The 20,108-nt window shown below is 56.6% G+C and overlaps 3 protein-coding genes across 13 annotated transcripts; 1 reads left to right on the top strand and 2 right to left on the bottom strand.

Moving 5' to 3' along the window:
• Positions 1 to 645: 645 nt before the first annotated feature.
• GPR152 (G protein-coupled receptor 152) lies at positions 646 to 2,228 on the bottom strand. Its single transcript, XM_045372228.3, has one exon. It carries the CDS (start codon positions 2,226 to 2,228, stop codon positions 771 to 773), a length of 1,458 nt encoding a protein of 485 aa, XP_045228163.2. The 3' UTR covers positions 646 to 770.
• CABP4 (calcium binding protein 4) lies at positions 1,907 to 10,174 on the top strand. Of its 6 annotated transcripts, none has more exons than XM_074013101.1 (7): positions 1,907 to 2,204; positions 5,227 to 5,582; positions 5,981 to 6,011; positions 6,091 to 6,234; positions 7,357 to 7,466; positions 8,150 to 8,297; positions 8,410 to 10,174. In XM_074013101.1, exons 2-7 carry the CDS (start codon positions 5,547 to 5,549, stop codon positions 8,436 to 8,438), a joined length of 498 nt encoding a protein of 165 aa, XP_073869202.1. In that variant the 5' UTR covers positions 1,907 to 2,204; positions 5,227 to 5,546; the 3' UTR covers positions 8,439 to 10,174. The 6 variants fall into 6 exon arrangements, with proteins under 6 accessions (XP_073869202.1, XP_073869201.1, XP_073869200.1 ...); XM_074013100.1 differs by having other exon boundaries at positions 1,907 to 2,473; XM_074013099.1 differs by lacking the exon at positions 8,410 to 10,174 and having other exon boundaries at positions 8,150 to 8,348.
• Positions 10,175 to 14,474: 4,300 nt separating this feature from the next.
• Positions 14,475 to 20,007, bottom strand: TMEM134 (transmembrane protein 134). 6 transcript variants are annotated; one of them, XR_012423019.1, is made up of 7 exons: positions 19,781 to 20,007; positions 18,778 to 18,853; positions 18,267 to 18,356; positions 18,078 to 18,154; positions 15,206 to 15,934; positions 14,961 to 15,014; positions 14,475 to 14,832 (listed from the first exon to the last, which is right to left on the bottom strand). XR_012423019.1 is itself a non-coding variant. In XM_005577064.4 (7 exons), exons 1-7 carry the CDS (start codon positions 19,952 to 19,954, stop codon positions 14,750 to 14,752), a joined length of 588 nt encoding a protein of 195 aa, XP_005577121.2. In that variant the 5' UTR covers positions 19,955 to 20,007; the 3' UTR covers positions 14,475 to 14,749. The 6 variants fall into 6 exon arrangements, 2 of the variants coding, with proteins under 2 accessions (XP_005577121.2, XP_005577123.2); XR_012423018.1 differs by having other exon boundaries at positions 15,206 to 15,250; XR_012423017.1 differs by having other exon boundaries at positions 18,789 to 18,853.
• Between the last annotated feature and the right edge of the window lie 101 nt (positions 20,008 to 20,108).

Raw genomic sequence — 20,108 nt, 5'->3', positions numbered from 1 at the left:
CAGGCTCTTGTGGGTGCCTTACACACTTTCTCATTTCATCCTCTCAATAGCCGATGACACGGGAGCTTGGAAGGTGAAGTTGCTCCTCCAGAGTCGCTCAGCTGGGACATGGCAGAGCTGGGTTTGAATCCAGGCTAGGCAGCTCTTGCCTCTTCTGGCGCCTTGCTGAGGGAGGCCCTGCCCCAGCCTCAGTGACTGTTGGGGGAAGGGGACTGGTGGACCAGGCTTGGCCATGCCAGGCCAGCTTGTGGGTCACCAGGGCCTCAGGCTCCTGCTTGGGGCTGGTGGCTCCTGTGAGGCCCTCTTCTCTGCAGGGACTTTTTTGTTTCACATCCTTGTGTCCAGGCCCAGAGGAGAAGAGGGAGGGAAGGACCAAGGGGAGGTCAGGTCAAGCCCGGGGAAAGTGCCCCCTGTTGTCCTGCAGGACTGAGGCCCAGGGGAGAGTTGTCAGCAGGGTCTGGGGTGTTGAGGGACAGAACCCTGCAAGACGCCATTAGCTGTGGTTCGGAGGCTGTTGGGCAACTGTGTGTGTGTTGGGAGCAACCATGGAAAAGGCTGGTGGCTGGGAGCAGGGGACGCTGACATGGAACTGCCTGCGACTTTTGGCTGGTTTGTTTCCCCTCCCTCAAGTCCTCCTTCCAGGCCCCAGGGACTCGGCAGGGTTTTTAAGGACAACGCCGTCCGCAGCTCCCCACCTGTCTGACTGGCTGGTTCCTCTGTCTCCCCTGTGCTCTCTCACCGCTCTCGTGGGCCTGGGCGTTCCTGGACTTTCACGTGGGGCCTGCACCCTGGGCCGTCTCTGGCGGGGTGCCACTGGGGCTTTCTCCTTCAGAGACAGGAGGTGTGGCTGGGTCCTCAGGGGCCCCTGGGGTGGGATGTGAGGATGGGGCTGGGGAGGCTTCATCACAGGGACTGGGCACACTGGCAGCGGCTTCAGGGGTCTGGACCTTAGTGTCTGACTGTGGCTGGGCCGTGAGGTTCAGCTGTGGCTGGGCCACAGAATCAGACTGTGGCTGGGCCATGGGGTTCAGCTGTGGCTGGGCCACGGGGTTCAGCTGTGGCTGGGCCACAGAATCAGACTGTGGCTGGGCCATGGGGTTCAGCTGTGGCTGGGCTGTGGGATCTGATCGTGGCTGGAGTATGGGGTTCACCTGAGGCTGGGCCACAGGATCCATCTGTGGTTGGGCCTCTGCCATCGGCTCTGGCAGAGTTGGACCCTGAGAATCCAGCTGGGTCTGTGGCTCAGCTGGCGTGAAGCTGCCCGGCCGCTCCTCGCAGAGAGCTGCCGCGAAGGACGAAAGCACAGAACGCAGCAGGGTCCGGAGGTCGGCACTGGCCATGAGGCAGAGGAAGGGGCTGAGGCAGCTGTTGAGCAGGATCAGGTAGTCGGAGTAGACCAGGGCTTCCCAGAGCAGGTAGCCGGAGTATATGTCCCACAGGAAGGCCAGGTAGAGCAGCTGGGCCAGCTGGTAGGGCAGCCTCAGGACCACGTAGGCCGACAGAATGGTCCTGGCCACACGGGCGAAGCCCTGGCAGGCTGCGGGCTGTTGTTGGCGGCGGCAGGTGCGACAGGCTGTGGCCTGGGTGAGCACATGGCAGACGAGCAGCAGGAGGAAAGGCAGGAAGCCCCCCAGGACCTCCAGCATCCGCAGCGACAGCTCCTCGCTGTCCCAGAAGTCCAGGCAGATGACCAGGTCGTACCACCAGACGGCGGCCTCAGGGAAGACCAGCCAGGGCACGCTGAAGAGTGTGGCCAGCACCCAGACCCCGGCGCAGACCCAGAGGGGCAGGCGGGCTGGGCGGTGCCCAGGGTACCAATGTGGGCACAGCGCCAGCAGGCAGCGGTCCAGGCTGAGGGCAGCCAGCAGGAAGAGGCCGGAGGAGTAGGACACGCCCCACAGGAAGTAGTAGAAGCGGCAGGCGGCTGTCCCCAGTGGCCAGTGCCCCCCATGCTGGATCTCCAGGATCTGGAAGGCCGCTGCTGCCAGGAACAAGAAGTCAGAGAGGGCCAGACTGAGCAGGAGCAGCGCCAGACGCGTGCCCGCTCCATGCCGGGCCTGGGAGCCAGCCAGCCACGCCATCAGCCCATTGGCTGGCAGCCCAAGGAGCAGCAGGGCCACCAGGAAGACCGTGTCCCAGCCACCCTGGGGGTAGGAGTCTTCATCATCAAGCTCCGTGCGGGGCCCGTGGCCGGTGGCACCCAGGTTGGCTTCCATAGTAGTGTGCATTTGGGGTCCCTGGAGTCCTGCTGGACACGGAGTGGGTGCCTGGTGAATCAGTGATGGTGTGAATGACTGAGTATGGGAGAGACGGTGCTGTGTGTCTCCAGGCAAGTCGCCATCCCTCCCTGCGCCATTGTCATCGCCTTGTGGATAGTTATCCTCTGCCACGGACTTGAAGTGGGTGACCTCATGGAGTCCTCATACAATCTACTTTACAGGCGAAGAGAGGAAAGTTCAGAGAATTAGTGAAGGTAGGAAGGGAGGTGCCAGGGCTCAACCCAGACTTTTCTTTCTTTTTTTTTTTTTGAGAGACAGGGCCTTGCTCTATTGCCCAGGATAGAGTGTAGTGGCACAGTCCCTGCAGTCTCCACCTCCTGGGCTCCAGCGACCCTCCCATCTCAGCCTCCCTAGTAGCTGGGACTACAGGTGTGCACCCACTACTCTTAAAATTTTTAGTAGAGACACAGTCTCACTATGTTGCCCAGGCTGGTCTTGAACTTGTGAGCTCAAGTGATCCTCCTACCTTGGCCTCCTAAAGTGTTGAGATTACAGGCGTGAGCCACTGTGTCCAGCCAGACTTAATCTTCTGCCATGTGGAATCCCACTGTGTCCGGGTAGACTAACCTGGAGACTTTCAAACATTGTTTTTTTTTTTTTTTTTTTTGAGACGGAGTCTCTGCCGCCCGGGCTGGAGTGCAGTGGCCGGATCTCAGCTCACTGCAAGCTCCGCCTCCCGGGTTCACGCCATTCTCCTGCCTCAGCCTCCCGAGTAGCTGGGACTACAGGCGCCCGCCACCTCGCCCGGCTATTTTTTTGTATTTTTTAGTAGAGACGGGGTTTCACTGTGTTAGCCAGGATGGTCTCGATCTCCTGACCTCGTGATCCACCCGTCTCGGCCTCCCAAAGTGCTGGGATTACCGGCTTGAGCCACCGCGCCCGGCCTCAAACATTGTTAATGGTATGGAATTTTGTCTTCAAGTAAAGTATTCTAAGGCTGGGCACGGTGGCTCACACCTGTAATCCCAGCACTTTGGGAGGATCACCTGAGGTCGGGAGTTCAAGACCAGCCTGACCAACATGGACAAACCCCATCTCTACTAAAAATACAAAATTGGCTGGCCGTGGTGGCACATGCCTATAATCCCAGCTACTCAGGAGAATCACTTGAACCTGGGAGGCAGAGGTTGCAGTGAGCCAAGATCGTGCCATCGTACTCCAGCCTGAGCAACAAAAGCAAAACTCCGTCTCAAATAAAAAAAAGATTCTAGTGGAACTCCTATATGAAGTAAAAGGGGGTGCTCAAATTAAAGGAGGGAAGACTACCCCCTACCCCCCTAGGGTTCCAGGGAACACAGTTTGAAGACCATTTGGTCTGCTCATCACAAGGCCCCTTTATACCTACTCTCCTGGGCTTCGAGTGTTTAGGATTACAAGAAGTGAGGGCTCTGGTTCCCATGGGCCCAGGGAACCCAAAGGTAGGGAGTCTGGAGCAATGGGAACCCCTCCCCTCCAGCGAGTGTCACTCATGGGCTCAGGATGAGGTCTGAGTCTCAGGACCCTGGCAGCCTGGGGCCAGGAGGGCCATCCTAGGAGCCCCTGGTGCCTCTCCAGCATCTTCCACCCCACCGTGACCCTCTCCTGCTTCCCACCGCTCGGGCAGGTGGTGACCCCTGTTTGTCTCCTGGAGCTGCTAAACGGAGAAGGGGAGGGGCTCTGCAGTGGGATGGTGGTGGGACGGTGAGGGTGAGGGGAATTGGGGGGCACCCAGACCTGGGATCCAAGAGGCCTGCAGCCCCACCCCGCCCTCCCCCACTGGCAGAGGGGATGGAGTTTCCTTTTGATGGCAAGGAGAGCCCAGGTGGTGGTGCAGTCTGAGGAGGGAACAGATGCCCTGAAGGGCTGGCCCTGTCCATGGCCCATGGCTCCAGCCACTTGGCCTTTAGTTTGGTGCCCTCCACACTCCCAGGGTTCCTCCTCAGGCCAACCCCCTCTGCTGTCTCCATTCCCTACTGGATCAGAGCCCTGGGCACCCCCGGCCTGGGGCCCTGACCAGTGAGGGCTGGCTTACCTGGGAGACACAGGCCGATGGGTGGAAGGAGCAGGGCGTGCCTGCCTGCCCAGCGCTCCAGCTGTCCCCCCAGCCCTCACCGGGGCCTGCTGTGTGGCGCCTGGCGGCGCTAAGGCGGGTGGGCAGGAAACCCAAGCTGAGAGGACATCAATCATTCATGGGGCTGCTTGCCGGGAAACCCTAACCCTGGCCCAGTAGGGCCAAGTGACCAGCCAGACCCCCTCCCCCAGCCCTGATGGACCTGGACAGTCAGACCCTCCTCCTCAGGGCTTCTCCAGCCCAGGGCAGACTCTAAGACTCCAAGGTCCACCTCCTCCCACATCACCCGCCGTGCTCCTCAATACGGCATTCGAGGCATCTGTGATCTGGTCTCTTTCTCCATTTCACATGCCCTCTGCTCTGGCCAGGATGTCACCCATCGGGGGTCCCAGTGGGCCACTCGCTCATCCTTTCCCACCTCCCAGCTGTTGTCCACATGCCTCCTCCCGCCTGAGGTGCCTTCCCTGGTCCTCTCTGCTAACGAAGGCCTCCGCCCATGTCACAACTGGGCTGAGTCTCTGCACCCCGGCATTATTCCCCATGTTTTATAGATGGGGAAACTGAGGCCGGGAGGGGAATTTGCTGGATCCCCCAGCTAGTAAGTGGCAGATCTGGCATCTGAGGCTCATGGCAGCCACCACGTCCTGGTGCCCCTTGCTTCTGACCAAGGACAGTTCTCTGGACCCATCTGGCTCTGCCCTAGCCAGTCCTGAGGCAGAGGACTGGGATTAGGGCTGAGGCTGCCTGCCTCACTTACCCTAATCCCCCTCAGAGCCCGATCCTAGGCTCTCACCTCTAAGAGTGGGGGTGCATAAGCAGCTTTATGGGTCCTGAAAGTCAAGGGTGCCCAGGGGTGATTTGTCTCTGAGCCCTGTTATCCCTCCCCCATGGCCACAGAGCAGGCAAGGGGGCAGCACGGCCCAGACCCGGCCACTGGCCCTCAGAAGCCCCCTGCAGGGGTTGTGACTCCCAAGAGTGATGCAGAGGAGCCCCCGCTGACCAGGAAGAGGAGCAAGAAGGAGAGGGGGCTCCGAGGGTCTCGAAAGCGCACTGGCAGCTCTGGGGAGCAGTCAGGCCCCGAGGCCCCAGGGAGCAGCAATAACCCTCCGAGGACTGGAGAGGGCCCAGTGGGGGCACCCCCTGCATCCCCTGGGCCGGCCTCTTCTCGCCAGTCCCACCGACATCGTCCTGACTCCCGGCATGACGCTGCTCAGAGGATGTACGGGCCCCTGCTCAATCGAGTCTTCGGGAAGGTTAGGTGGGACCTGGGTTGGGCTGGGGGTCCTGGGGATGGGGCTGGAGACACACCCCTTGGGCTCAGCCCACCCTGCCCCTGGGAGGCCCTCTGCCTGTTCTGCCCCAGACTAAGCCTGGGCTGTGGGGCAGGGTTGCTGCGGTTTGGGGTAGGGTGGGTCTTAGGCCAGCGTGTGTGGTGGGCAGAGCCAGCATTCACACCAGGGCTCTGTGGGAGCTCCAGGCCCCAGGAGCACAAAAGGGAGCTTGCTCCTTCTGGGTCCCACGAGGCTTCAGCGTCCTTCTTCTACCCTGATGGGGCTGGGCCCTGCCCAGACCAACATGAGTAGGGGATGGAGGAGGAAGGATGACAGAGCCGTGGCTGACCCTGGGGACATCTTGGACCCTCCCTCTGCAGGACCGCGAGCTGGGCCCCGAGGAGCTAGACGGTGAGTGGCTCTTGCGGCTGGCAGGGGTGGGAGCTGTCCCTGAGTCTGGCTGCCTGGGCCTGACCTCCCTCCCCCACAGAACTTCAGGCCGCCTTTGAGGAGTTTGACACTGACCGTGACGGCTACATCAGCCACCGGGAACTGGGTGACTGCATGCGGACCCTGGGCTACATGCCCACCGAGATGGAGCTCCTGGAGGTCTCGCAGCACATCAAGATGCGCAGTCAGTATGGGAGCCTGCCCACCTGGGCAGCCTGCATGGTTCAGGGGGTTACCAGGGGCTGGCAGGAGGTGGCCCTTGGGAGTCCATTGGGGTGCTGGTGGGAGTGAGGGAGTGTGGCGGTGTCCAGGCAGGGGCACCGGGTGCAAGCTCCTGCCTGTCTGTGTGGGAAGGCAGGCCAGCAAGTCAGTCGGGAGACCCAGGAGAGCCCCTTGGGGCTCAGGTTCAGGACCCTGGCTCGGGATGTCTGTTGCCATGGCCGCTGTACACATTTGCTCCTTCCACCCAAGCCCTTCCTGCCTCGCTGACCCAGAAGCCCCTGACTCAGTGATAGAGTTCTTTCCACTGGTATTAGTCACCTGGCACCCTTTCCTTCTCTCTCCCTGTGACCCTGCCTCAGCCCTGTGCCCTGGTGGCAGCTGCCTGAATCGGGGTTGCCCTGATGCGAGAGGACCCCAGCCACGCCTTGTGACTCAGTGTCTGATGGCAGGCACTGTGTGGTTCCCCTTCGCTGGTCTGTCCTCAGACAAATCTCGTATTCACTTCATTCCCGGACTCCGGCATTTTTTCCGTATAATTTCCAAAATGGGGATGTGATTTACAATTGAGGTGGACATTTAGTGTCATGCTTCTTTTCTATCCCCAAAGCAGTTGTGTGACCATGAGTGCTTTGTGTGACTGATGGCATCTTAGAACTGAGGCACAGACCGCATGCGTGTGTTCAGAAGTGGCATTTATTGCTGCCCACTGGGCTCCAGTACTTCATGGCCATGAACTTGAACCCCATGGAGTAGGCTCCTCGCCCCACTCCTAGGATGAGGGAGGGTCAGTAAGTCAGCCAGTGCCACGCACATCAGCAGCAAGGCCAAGACTTGCAGCGGGCACTATCTGGCTCCAAAGCCTAGTCTCTTCCTCGCACACTTGGGTTCTTTGCCAAGAGCAGCAGCAGCCCCGGCACCCCAGCAGCCAAGGACGGGGGCTCCGGCCTCTGCTGCTGCAAGTGTGGACAGGGGTTTCTTCCTAGGTGCAGAGCCTGGGGGTGGGGGTGCCTGGCCTGTGGGATGTCCCTCCTTTGACTTCAGCCCTTATGCCCTCACCATTGTGACACTCTTCCTGGGTCCGCAGTGGGTGGCCGTGTGGACTTTGAGGAGTTTGTAGAACTGATAGGCCCAAAGCTGAGGGAGGAGACGGCGCATATGCTGGGGGTGCGAGAGCTGCGCATCGCCTTCCGAGAGGTGCGGAGTGTGGTGAGGTGGGCAGAGGGGGGCAGGGCTGGGTGGCATCCTTGCCGGCCTCTCACTCAGGTCTCAGCCTTGGGAAGGCCCAGAGCCCTGCAGGAGATGGGACTGGGGCCCAGGGATGGGTCAGAGAGGGTTCAGCTCACTCTCAGCTAGGGGATCCATCCAGGAGGACTTCCTGGAGCAGGAGGCAAACCACCTTGGTGTGGGAAGATGGGGAAGGTGTGCATGGGCAGAGATGGTGGGTGGGGGAGCATCTAGGTACAGGCAGTGGTAAGAGTGGAACTGGCTGGCCGGGTGCGGTGGCTCAAGCCTGTAATCCCAACACTTTGGGAGGCCAACATGGGCAGATCACCTGAGGTCAGGAGTTCGAGGTCAGCCTGGCTAACATGGCAAAACCCCATCTCTCTTAAAAATATAAAAATTAGCCGGGGGTTGTGGTGGGCACCGGTAATCCCAGCTACTCAGGAGGCGGAGGCAGGAGAATCACTTGAACCCTGGAGGCAGAGGTTGCAGTGAGCCGAGATCGCGTCACTGCACTCCAGCCTGGTGACAGAGCAAGACTCCATCTCAGAATAAATAAAATAAAAATATAGATAAAATAAAAAATAGAAGAGTGGAGCTGGCTGCAGGCTGAGGCAGCTTTGGGTGGGAGGGGCTGAGCCTTGCCGGGACCTTAGTTTGACAGGGACAGGGATGGACGAATTACGGTAGCGGAGCTGCGGGAGGCTGTACCGGCTCTGCTCGGGGAGCCGCTGGCGGGTCCTGAGCTGGACGAGATGCTCCGAGAAGTGGACCTCAATGGGGATGGCACCGTAGACTTTGATGGTGAGTCTCCTTCCCAGAAAACCCTCCCGTCCTTCCAGGGCCCAGGCTGAGCCCAGCACCTCCTGGGATCCCTGACGTGGACTGGCCCAAGCCCTGCCCTTCTGTCCTGCAGAGTTTGTGATGATGCTTTCCCGCCACTGAGGCTCCAGGAGGGAATATCTGTTGCCCCTGCGGCCCCAGACACCGGCCGGACCCAGACTACAGCCCTCCCGCAGGAGCCTCCAGGATGGAGATCGAGGAGACCCAGCAGCCCCCAGACTTCTTCTGTCCCTGAAAACACCTGGCCTCGAGGTCTGCTTATGTTACCCACCCATCCTCATCCTTACTTCCCCCTACTCAAGCTGCCTGGAGAAGACCTGCCCTCAGCTGTCCACCGTTCCTCAGTGTGAGCAAGATTTGGGTCTCTCCAGACTCCTGGGAGGTAGGGAGTTGCCTGGCACTAGTGGCATTCAGTGGGGACACCCCAGTGGCATGATGAATGGAGAGGATGGCTGGACCCCTCCCACTACTTATATTTATAGGTTTTTTTTAATTGAATGAACTTGAGCCGGGTGTGGTGGCTCACACCTGTAATCCCAGCTGTTAGTGGGGCAGAAGCGGGAGGACAGCTTGAGTCCAGGAGTTTTGAGACCTGCCTGTGCAATATATTGAGACCCCCATTCTCCACAAAAAGGAAAAATAAAAGACAAAAAACAAACAAACAGGCCGGGCGCGGTGGCTCACGCCCGTAATCTCAGCACTTTGGGAGGCCAAGACGGGCGGATCACGAGGTCAGGAGATCAAGACCACCCTGGCTAACACGGTGAAACCCCGTCTCTACTAAAAACACAAAAATTAGCCGGGTGCAGTGGCGGGCACCTTAGTCCCAGCTACACGGGAGGCTGAGGCAGGAGAATGGCGTGAACCCAGGAGGCGGAGCTTGCAGTGAGTAGAGATTGCGCCACTGCACTCCAGCCTGGGTGACAGAGTGAGACTCCGTCTCAAAAAAAAAAAAAAAAAAACCAAACAAACCCAAGCGTAAAAAAAGCGAGCTTGAAAGAAAGAAAGGGATGGCTCCATGTATCAAAGACAAAGAAATCGAAGCTGGGGTTGCAGGAGTGAGCTGACCCTGAGGGGTTTCAGATCCGCCTAGAGGCTTGGGCGCCTGGACTCCTACACCCATGAGTGACAGAAGAACTGTAGGAGTGTGGGGAGCAAGAAACAAACCCCCTGGATACATTTCAGGGTCTCCAAAGGCTAAGATATTAATCTGTCTGCACGGACCAGTTGGAGAAAGTGGCAAGGAACAGATGTTCAGGGCCGGGAGTGGAAACAGCTACCCTAAAGAGCCTGGAACTCCAGGGCCTGCCCTTCAAGCAGGAGTGTGGTCTCTCTCCAGGGTGTGAAAAGCTGAGAAAAACTGGAAAAAAACCCTGCTGCTCCCAAAGGGGAACTTGTGATAAAAACTACAGATTATCGGGCCAGGAGTGGTGGCTTACGCCTATAATCCTAGCACTTTGGGAGGCTGAGGCGGGTGAATCACCTGAGGTCAGGAGTTCGAGGCCAGCCTGGCCAACATGGTGAAACCCCGTCTCTACTAAAAATACAAAAATTAACCGGTCGAGGCAGCACTCAGCTACTCAGAGGCTGAGGCAGGAGAATCGCTTGAGCCTGGGAGGTGGAGCTGCAGTGAGTTGAGATCACGCCATTGCACCCCAGCCTGAGCAACAGATCGAGACTCCGTCTCAAAAACAAAACAAAACAAAAAAAACCCTACAGATTATAAAAGTAAAGAAACCACCATGAAGGAGACGAGGCAGAGACAAAAACAAGAGGACTGGCATATCAGTGTACATAATACAACCGCCTAAGAGACCACAAGATACATGCAAATAAAAGAGGGCTAAAAGGAGAAGAGAGATTAACATGCAGTAATAGAATAGCATCAACAGAGAACCGGAAGATTTAAAAAGTAACCCAACAGGCCAGGTGTGTGGCTCATGCCTGGAATCCCAGCACTTTGGGAGGCCAAGGTGGGCGGGTTGCTTGAGCTCAGGAGTTCGAGACCAGCCTGGGCAATATGGTGAAACCCTGTCTCTACTAAAACTACAAAAATTAGATGGGCGTGGTTGTGCTTGCATCTGTGGTCCCAACTATTCTGCAGGCTGAGGTGAGAAGATCGCTTGAGCCCAGGAGGCAGAGGTTGCAGTGAGCGGCGATCACACCACTGCACTCCAGCATGGGTAACACACTGAGAATCTGTCTTTAAAAAAAAAAAAAAAGCCACGGCTTCTGTTAAAAAAAAAAAAAAGAAAAAAAAAAGAAAAAAAAAGAAAAAAAATATATATAGGAATGAAAAAATAATGGATAAGCTAAACAGCAGATTAAACACAATTTAAAAATTAATGAAGAAGCTATATCTAAGAGGTCACTTATAATGTAACACTGAGAGACAAAAAGATGGAAAATATTAAAGGGTAGGTAAAAGTCACTAGAAGACTGGGTGTGGTGGCTCATGCCTGTAATCCCAGCATTTTGGGAGGCTAAGGCAGGAGGATCACTTGAGGCCAGGAGTTTGAGACCAGCCCGGCTAGCAGCAAGACCCTGACTCTTGTATTTTTTTTTTTTTTTTAGTAGAGACAGGGTTTCACCATGTTGTCCAGGATGGTCTCAAACTCCTGACCTTGTGATTCACCTGCCTCAGCCTCCCAAAGTGCTGGGATTACAGGTGTGAGCCACTGCGCCCGGCCAGACCCTGACTCTTAAAAAAAAAAAAAAAAAAAAAAAAAAAAGGCTGGGTGTGGTGTGTGGTGGCTCATGCTTGTAGTCCCAGCTATTCAGGAGGCTGAGGTGAGAGAATCACTTGAGCCCAGGAGTTGGAGGCTGCAGTGATCATGCCACTGCACTCCAGCCTTGGTGACAAAGTGAGACCCTGCTTCAAAGAAGAAGACAGATAAGTCCTTGGGAGTCTCAGGTGGAGGAAATATATAGAGAATGAGCGATAAGCAATAATCAAAGAGATAATGGCTGAAATTTTTCCATAAAGACTTCCACAGACTTCAAGTCCCCAGACTGAAGGAACAAACTGAAGCCAGAGTAGGGTAAATAAAAATAAATGTATATGCCGGGTGCGGTGGCTCACACCTGTAATCCCCGCACTTTGGGAGGCTGAGGTGGACGGATCATGAGGTCAGGAGATCAAGACCATCCTGGCTAACACGATGAAACCCCCTCTCTACTAAAAATACAAAAAATTAGCCAGGCGTGGTGGCGGGCGCCTGTAGTCCAAGCTACTGGGGAGGCTGAGGCAGGACAACGGTGTGAACCCGGGAGGTGGAGCTTGCAGTGAGCCGAGATCTCGCCACTGCACTCTAGCCTGGGTGACAGAGCGAGACTCCATCTCAAAAATAAATAAATGAATGAATAAATAAATAAATAAGCATATATCTGGATATATCCTATTGAAACTGCAGAATAAAAAAAGCAAATCTTATTAAAAAAAAGAGCTGCTCATGCAACCTGCTGGCGAAGTTTATAGTGCAAAGTCAAGTTACCAACAAATGAGTGTGGCTATGTCGGAAATGTAATAAATAATAGTAAAACTTCATTTATTGACGTGGAAATTTGAATATTATCTAACTTTATGTTATAAAATCTTATTATTATTTGACTTTTCTCCAACCGTTACAAAATATAAAAACCATTCTGTGGACTATACCTTGCTGATTCCTAATGCAGACTTCTAATGATGGAAATCACCACTTCTGAAATTGCTTTCTGTTAGGATTGTAGAATGAAGTCTGGTGAGGTGGCTCAGGGGTTGGAGACCAGCCTGGCCAACATAGTGAAAACCTGTCTCTACTAAAAATACAAAGATTAGCTGGGCATGGTGGCATGTGCCTGTATCTTAGCTACTGGGAAGGCTGAGGCATGAGAATCGCTTCAACTGGGAGAGGATGCAGTGAACCGAGATTGTGCCACTGCACTCCAGCCTGGGAGACAGTGAGACGCATCTCAAAAAAAAAAAAAAAGAAAAAAAAAGAATGATAAAAAGTTGTTAGTTGTGATTCTGTGTTAATTGCCATTTGTTCATATTCAATGATTTTTGTCATTTTTCCTTTTTCCTATGTTTGTTCTGATTATATTTATTGAAATGTAATTTTATGTCTAACCTGATAAACTGGGGGCTTGTATTCTGCATTTTTATTTTTTTTTGAGACAGAGTCTTGCTCTGTTGCCCAGGCTGGAGTGCAGTGGCGCAATCTCGGCTCACTGCAACCTCTGCCTCCCAGGTTCAAGCGATTCTCCTGCCTTAGCCTCCTGAGTAGCTGGGATTACAGGCGTGCGCCACCACACCCAGCTAATTTTTTTGTATTTTTCATAGAGATGGGGTTTCACCCTGTTGGTCAGGCTGGTCTCGAACTCCTGATCTCGTGATCCGCCTGCCCTGGCCTCCCAAAGTGCTGGGATTGCATGCATGAACCACCACGCCTGGCCTCTGTATGTTTATTTCATTTTTCTAGTTTTTAAAATTTTTGTTTTTTTTTTTGAGATAGATCTCACTCTGTCTTCCAGGCTGGAGTACAGGGGTGCAATCATGGCTCACTGCAGCCTCCCAGGCTCAGTGATCCTTCCACCCCAGCTCCCCAAGTAGCTGGGACTATGGGCGCCCAACCATGCCTGGCTAATTTTTGTATTTTTTGTAGAGATGGGGTTTTGCCATGTTTCCCAGGTTGGTCTCGAACTCCTGGGCTCAAGTGATCCTCCCACCTTGGCCTCTCAAAGTGCTGGGATTACAGGCATGAGGCATCACACCCGGCTAGTTCTTCTTATGAAAGTACCGGACCATGATGGATTAGAAATAAAAACTGGTCCTTTACCACAGCTAGTTGGAAGACCACTGGTTTAGGAGTTCCTGCATCCAATGGGTACCCCCAAAGTGCCTTGAACGGGGGTTGAGGGTGGGAAGTCTGTGGGGCCTGGAAAGGTGGGAGCGACAGCAGGAGTCTGGGTGTCCATTCATCTAACTCAGAACCCTGAAGGCCCCGCTGTGTTGGGTGCTGCAGTGGTTCGTGGGACCCATGTTTCGGTGGGGGAGACAGACTGTGCGGGCAGGTGCACCAACAGGGCCTCCCAACTCTTGCTCACTCAGCCAGCCTCTTGGTTGGCTGGTAGGGGAGACCAGCTCAGTGCTGGTTTCCTTCTCCCTCCCCCACAGTGTCATGGGAAGAGCCCTGGGCCAGGGAGCTGGAGCCCTGGGTTATGTTTCTAATTCTACCTACCACCTGCTGGCTGTCCTTGGGCAAGTCAGTCCTCATCTGTAAAATGGGACTGAGGTAATGAAAATTATGAGATATAACCCGTGTTCACTGCTTAGCGCAGGGCCTAATGCCTTTTTTTTTTTTTTAAAATAGAGACGGGGGTCTCACCATGTTATCCAGGTTGGTCTCGAACTCATGGGCTCAAGTGATCCTCCGACCTTGGCCTCTCAAAGTGCTAGGATTACAGGCTTGAGCCACTGCGCCCGGCCATCCTGGTGCCTTTTAACAACTTGGTAACTGGTAGCTACTATGATCTCAGATTTCAGGCTTCTCAAAGATTCTGTTTCTTGGTTCCTAAGATTCTGAAATGCTCTGATTTTCCAAAATTCTGAGATGGTTTGTTTCTAACATTCTGCATTTCCAAGTCTTTGATCACTGAGGGTGTCCGTCAGGCACGGCTTCCTATGCCCTCTGCCCCCAGGTTCTCCCAACCTCTGGGACTGGGAAGGAAGGCAGTGGGTGGAGGGGGCTGGGCCGCTGCCTTGGCATGGCCCACATTCAGGGCTGGCTGTGGCAGCCCAGGGCCCCAGAGCCAGGCTGGAACTAGGATACCAGCCTCCAGGTCCCAGGCCTGCGTCATCTCTGAGTGCTCTCGGCCAGGGCCACCAGACAGAGACGGGCTGGTTGAGTCATCCAAGGGCTGGGGGTGGGGCAGGCTGTTCTGGCTGCCTCCTGGCTGGCAAAGCAGGCTTTCTACGGCCAGCTCTGCCCCTAACATGCCCCGTACCTTTGGGCAAGCCTCAGCATCAGGGCTGCCACGCGTTCGGTGGTACTCGAAGCCCTTCAGCCTCAGGGTCAGTCCTTGGGAGGGGGGCTGTGGTCAGGCTGGTGGGCTGGGCTAGTGGTAGCAGGGCAAGAGGAGAGCAATTGCCTCTGGTGGAATTAACTACTCTTTTATTAGCACAAAATAATAGCAACCTAGCAGCCGCATGGCCCGAGAATAAGTTAAGGCACAGAGCAGGCGAGGGGCGGCTTTCCCAGGGCCAGGCCTGCATTCCCCAAACTTCCTGAGCAAACTCCCTAGGGGCTGGGGTTTTGAGGGCCCTGGAGGGCCTCTTCCCTTGAGATGAGGGAAACGGAACAGGGCGTGGGTCAGAGAGACGCCCACGTGGATGCAAGGAGTCCACGCTGCGCCGCGGTCACTTCTCGCGGTCACTTCTCGAAGTAGGGCAGGTAGAAGAACTGGAAGCCCCGGTGGCCCTTGACCGCGCAGTAGATGAAGATCACGTGATAGACTGTGGGGCGGGGCCTGTCAGCGCAGAGGCCCCTCCCCTCCCCACGACCCCGCCCTCAGTCCCGCTCCGCAGCCCCTCCCCTCCTCTCCCCGCGGCCCCGCCCCTTCCGCCTCGGTGCCCGCTCCCACCTCCAGGCACCAACAACAGGAAGCCCGGCACGAAGAAGATGGCGCTGGAGACACCTGCGGGAGGGACCACAGCCCGGTCAGGGCAAGGGGGCGGGGGCTGCGAGGCCTTCCGGGCTGCCGCTGACTGCCCGGGCAAGCCTCTCTCCCAGCTGAAAAGTGGCCGTGTACTGCCGGGAGGTGGGAGGGCTTGCCGTGGACACAAGACAGGGGTGTCCTCTGCCTGTGGGGGCGGGAGGGTCGCTCACCTGGAGAGGGGGTCGCCTCCAGTCCCACGCCGACCAGGATCAGCACTGCACACAGACGGAGCCGCGGGGGTGGGGGCAGGAGCAGTGGTGAGGGCGGGGGCTCCCACCCCCAGCCCGGCTCAGCCCTAAGGAATGATGCCCCCCACCACCTGAGCTGAAGGTGCCCTAGGCAGAGACCCTCTCCAGGAAGCTCACCAAGCTCTGTTTCCAGAGCAAGGCACTGAGCAGGCCCTGGGAAGTGTGTGAAACTTGAGAGATTTTTATTTGCTCCTTGGGGTGGGCTTTTAGTCATTCAACAAACATTTATGGAACACCTACTGAGTGCCTGGTACTGGGAATTCCGCCCTGGAGGGCAGAAAAGGTCCCTGCCCTCATGGCCCATCCTTAGTGGAGGAACCAATAAGAACCTGAAAGCTAACAGTACAGGTGATCGGGATATGGGAGGTAAGAAGAGGGCAGTGCAGGAGTCCTGGGTCCCCAGTTAGAAGAGGGATGGGGGAATGAGGAGCTGGACTTTGGGCTCTGCAACAAAGGGGGGTAGTGAGCCTGGGAGAATGGGGGGCCACCATCGACTGCTGTGTGCTTTGTGCATTGCCCCGACTACTTCTAAAAGGGTGGGCCAGGTGCGGTGGCTCATGCCTGTAATCTCAGTGCTTCAGGGAGCCAGGGCAGGAAGATTGAGGCCAGGAGTTCGAAGCCAGCCTGGGCAACATAGCAAGATTCCCATCTCTAAAAAAAAAAAAAAATTAGCCCAGTCCAGGCATGGTGGCTCATGGCTATAATCCTAGCACTTTGGGAGGCTCACTTGAGTTCAGGAGTTCAAGACCAGCCTAGGCAACATAGTGAGACCTTATCTGTATTTTTTTTTTTTTTTTGAGACGGAGTCTCGCTCTGTCGCCCAGGCTGGAGTGCAGTGGCCGGATCTTGGCTCACTGCAACCTCCGCCTCCCGGGTTTATGCCATTCTCCTGCCTCAGTCTCCCAAGTAGCTGGGACTACAGGCGCCCGCCACCGCGCCTGGCTAGTTTTTTTTGTATTTTTTTAGTAGAGACGGGGTTTCACCGTGTTAGCCAGGATGGTCTCGATCTCCTGACCTCGTGATCCGCCCGTCTCAGCCTCCCAAAGTGCTGGGATTACAGGCTTGAGCCACCGCGCCCGGCCATCTCTATTATTATTATTATTATTATTTTATTAATTTTTTTTTTTGAGACGGAGTCTCGCTCTGTCTGTCGCCCAGGCTGGAGTGCAGTGGCGCCATCTCAGCTCACTGCAAGCTCCGCCTCCTGGGTTCACACCATTCTCCTGCCTCAGCCTCCCGATAGCTGGGACTACAGACACCCGCCACCACGCCCGGCTAATTTTCTGTATTTTTAGTAGAGACAGGGTTTCACCGTGTTAGCCAGGATGGTCTTGATCTCCTGACCTCGTGATCTGCCCACCTTGGCCTCCCAAAGTGCTGGGATTACAGGCGTGAGCCACTGTGCCTGGCCTCTATTATTATTTAAAAAAAAAAAAAATTTCCCTAGTCCCAGCTACTAGGGAGGTTCAGCTGGGCGGATGGCTTGAGTCCAAGCGTTTGAGGCTGCAGCGATCATACCACAGCACTCCAGCTTGGGCAACAGAACAAGACCCCATCTCTAAAAAAATAAAAAGGGCTGGGCATGGTGGCTTACGCCTGTAATACCAACACTTTGAGAAGCCAAGACGGGTGGATCACCTGAGACTAACATGGTGAAACCCCACCGCTACTAAAAAAATTCAAAAAATTAGCCAGGTGTGGTGGTGGGCACCTGCAATCCCAGCTACTCTGGAGGCTGAGGCATGAAAATTCCTTGAACCCAGGAGACGGAGGTTGCAGTGAGCTGAGATTGTGCCACTGCACTCCTGCCTGGGCAACAGAGCAAGACTCCTTCTCAAAAAAAAAAGGGGGGGGTATAGGGTATGATGGGGGCTGGAACTCACTCCCTGCACCCTAGAAAGGCCCTCTAAGGAGCTCTGGTAGCCCCAGACTTGCCTTGCTGGGTTGAGAGGGGACAAATGAAAGAACTTGGTAGCACTACCAGGGCCGGTGTGCAGCGGTGCTGGGAAGTGGCAGCCCCCTCCCATGCACTCAAAACACCCAGAGAGGAGGCCAGATTGTGTGCTGGGGGCCTGGCTGGCTGGGAAGCCTTGGCCTTCCTGGAGAAGCGGAGAGATGAGCCAGGGTAGCAGCCACAGTTGGTCCCTCCTTATGGGTCACTCGTGACCCCAACCCTGGATCCTTTCTGGGGACTCTGCCTCCTGTACCCCAAAGAACGAGGTGCCTGGGAGCCAGAGGACACCTGGTGTGAGATCTGCCTGCTCTGGACCAAAAGTTCCCCTATCTGAGCAATGGGTAGGAGAGGGGTGCTTGTCAGCGCCTAGATGCCAGATAAGGGGAAGTGCCAGGTGCCCTGCGGCTCTGCACTGGCTGGGAACTCGGCATCCCTGAGCCCCTACACGTGGCTCTTCTGGGCACCACCTCACTTGTAGGACTTCTGTAAGGTGGGAAAATAAAACTGCCCTGTACCTTGCCCAAAGTAGACACAGAATAAATGGTAGCTGCTACTCTTCTGTCCTCTAATGGATTAAACAGGTTAAATTTTTTAAAAAAGGAAAAGTCTCTGGAGTGATAAGCCAGGTTCCATTTTCAGCTATGTGTGATTTCCTGATTGTGTGCCCAGGTTGCATGGCCTCTGTCTCCTCACCTGTAAACTGGTGCTGTGATGATGGCAGCCAGCTGCCCCCTCAGGATGCTGGGAGGCTCAGTGTCAAGGGGGAGGCAGAGCCTGAACAAAAGGAGGGCAGAGCCTTCCACGGGGCCCCTCTTGACTCCAACCCTCAGGGCCACTCACCCAGCCCCAGCAGCAGGAGCAGGAAGGAGGCCAGCACCACTCGACGGTTCTTCTGGATCAAAGGGTGTTGGGTCCAGCTGGGTGGCAGGAGAGCAGGGTGAATGTGAAGGAGGTGGAGGAAGGGGGTGCAGGAGGCTGCAGGGGTAGAGCCAGGGCTGCTTGGCTGGGGGCTCAGGTGGGCAGGCTTACCTGCAGCAGGTGTTGTAGGAGCGCTGGGTGCCGCTGCTGATGGTGCTAAAGGACCACTGGGAGCTGCGGATGGAAGTTCGGCCGGAATCCCTGTAGGACAGGCGCTCAGTGAGGGGCAGGGAGGCAAGGATGGGGTCGCTTTGGGACAGAAGTCCTGATGAAGTACAGGGTGTGGTGCAGGGACTGGGGCTGGCCCCTTGCAGGACAGTGGACTCTGAGAGGCCTCGGTGGGTGAGGATGAATTTAGGGACTGGGGATGAGCTAGGGGTGTCTTTAGGACAGGTGACCTATATGAAGGTGGGGGCCAGACCAGACTAGGGGTTTCTGAAAGAGGTGAGTACAGCTGGGCACTAGGGTAGGGTGACCCTGCAGTGTAGGGGACCCTGTGAGGAAAGTGAGGGTCAGACTAGGAATCAATAGGACAGGATGGAAGTGAGTGAAGTGGGGTGGGCGACTGAGCAGGGTCCCTGGGGATAGGAGCTGGGGCTGGGGTACAGGGTTGGGTCCCCACCTGGCCCTAACCTGGTGCTGACTCCCCCATCCGGCTCCGGAGAGATCTGGGCTCCATCCTCATCGTTCTCCAGGTTCTGTTGCAGAACACAGGTCTCAGGAGGGTTGCTAGGCTGGGGCCCTTCCTCACCCCTTCCCAGGGAGAGAAAGCAGGCCTACACAACCATTTGCCTGGCCGCCTGGCAGCTGCTCACCTGGCCCTCCGCCCTCCCTGCAGAACGGGTTTGGTGAATCACAGAAACCAGGTAGGAGGTGGGTGGATGCCAGGGCTTTGGGGAGCAGGAGCCTGCACGGGTCCCAGGGAAAGGAGAGCTCCCAACTTTGGGAGTCAGGGTGGAGCTCTCATTCAGTGGCCTAGAATGGGAGCTTGGGAATTGGGGTGCCAGGGAAGGCCAGGCCCAGGGTTCCCAGGTTCAAGGTACAGGGATCTGGTCCAGGTCTCCAAGAAAAGCAGCCTAGGGTTGGTGGAGGTTTTCTGGGAAAATGGGGATTGATTTCTGGTTTAGTGGGAGCCAAAGGGTGGGCAAGGACTGGTCATGTCAGAGGGGCTCCAGCTCTTAGGGGTGATGGTGGAATTAGGGTGAGGGCTTTCAGAATAGAGAAAGGCGTGCGGGTTCCCATCAGCTTAGCTGGCCTGGGGCACAGGGGATGCTCCTGCGTGTGGGCAAGGTCTGGTTCAGATACAGAGGAGCTCCCCCAACCCAGCGGGGGCCAGGGGCGATACCCAGGATGAGTAGGGAATCGGCTGGGTTCCCCAGCTGGAGTTGAGGGATGAGCTCCTGGGCCTGGGCTGTGGACTCTTCCCGGCTGGCTGGGGCCCGGTATCGGAACTGGGAGGGCCTGGGCAGGGCTGTGGATTAAGAGTCACGTCCGGGGGTGGGGGGGCGGTCTCGCATTTCAGCTGGGGCCTCTAGGCAGATTCTCCCCCGAGTTGAGGCCTTTGGGGCCCGGCCTGGGGTCCCGTCCGGCCGGGGACAGGGGGTGAGGTGGGCCGGGCGGTTCACCTGGTAGCGCAGCCGGGACTGCTTGTCCTCGTCAGCCACCTCGAACCGGGCCCGACGCTCGAAGTGCAGCGGCCCAAAGCGCGCGACCCCGCTGGCCTCGGGCCCAGGGCCCGCGTCCTCCAGGGACAGCTCGAAGGCATCATCAATGCTGAACTGGGGCCGGGCGGCGCTCATGGCCCCGGCCCGCTCAGGCGCCGTGCGCCGCCGCCATCTGCGCCTACACGCCCAGCGTCGCCGCGGCCCCGCCCCCACATGCCCCGCCCCTCCGGCCCTGGCTCCGCCCCACACGCCGGCTCCGCCCCACACGCCGGCACCGCCCCCGTTCGCC

The sequence above is a fragment of the Macaca fascicularis genome, chromosome 14 (assembly GCF_037993035.2).
Source record: "Macaca fascicularis isolate 582-1 chromosome 14, T2T-MFA8v1.1".
Classification (NCBI taxonomy): Eukaryota; Metazoa; Chordata; class Mammalia; order Primates; family Cercopithecidae; genus Macaca; species Macaca fascicularis.
The sequence above is the reverse complement of the archived record's forward strand: the minus strand, read 5'-3'. Positions and strand labels throughout refer to the sequence as shown.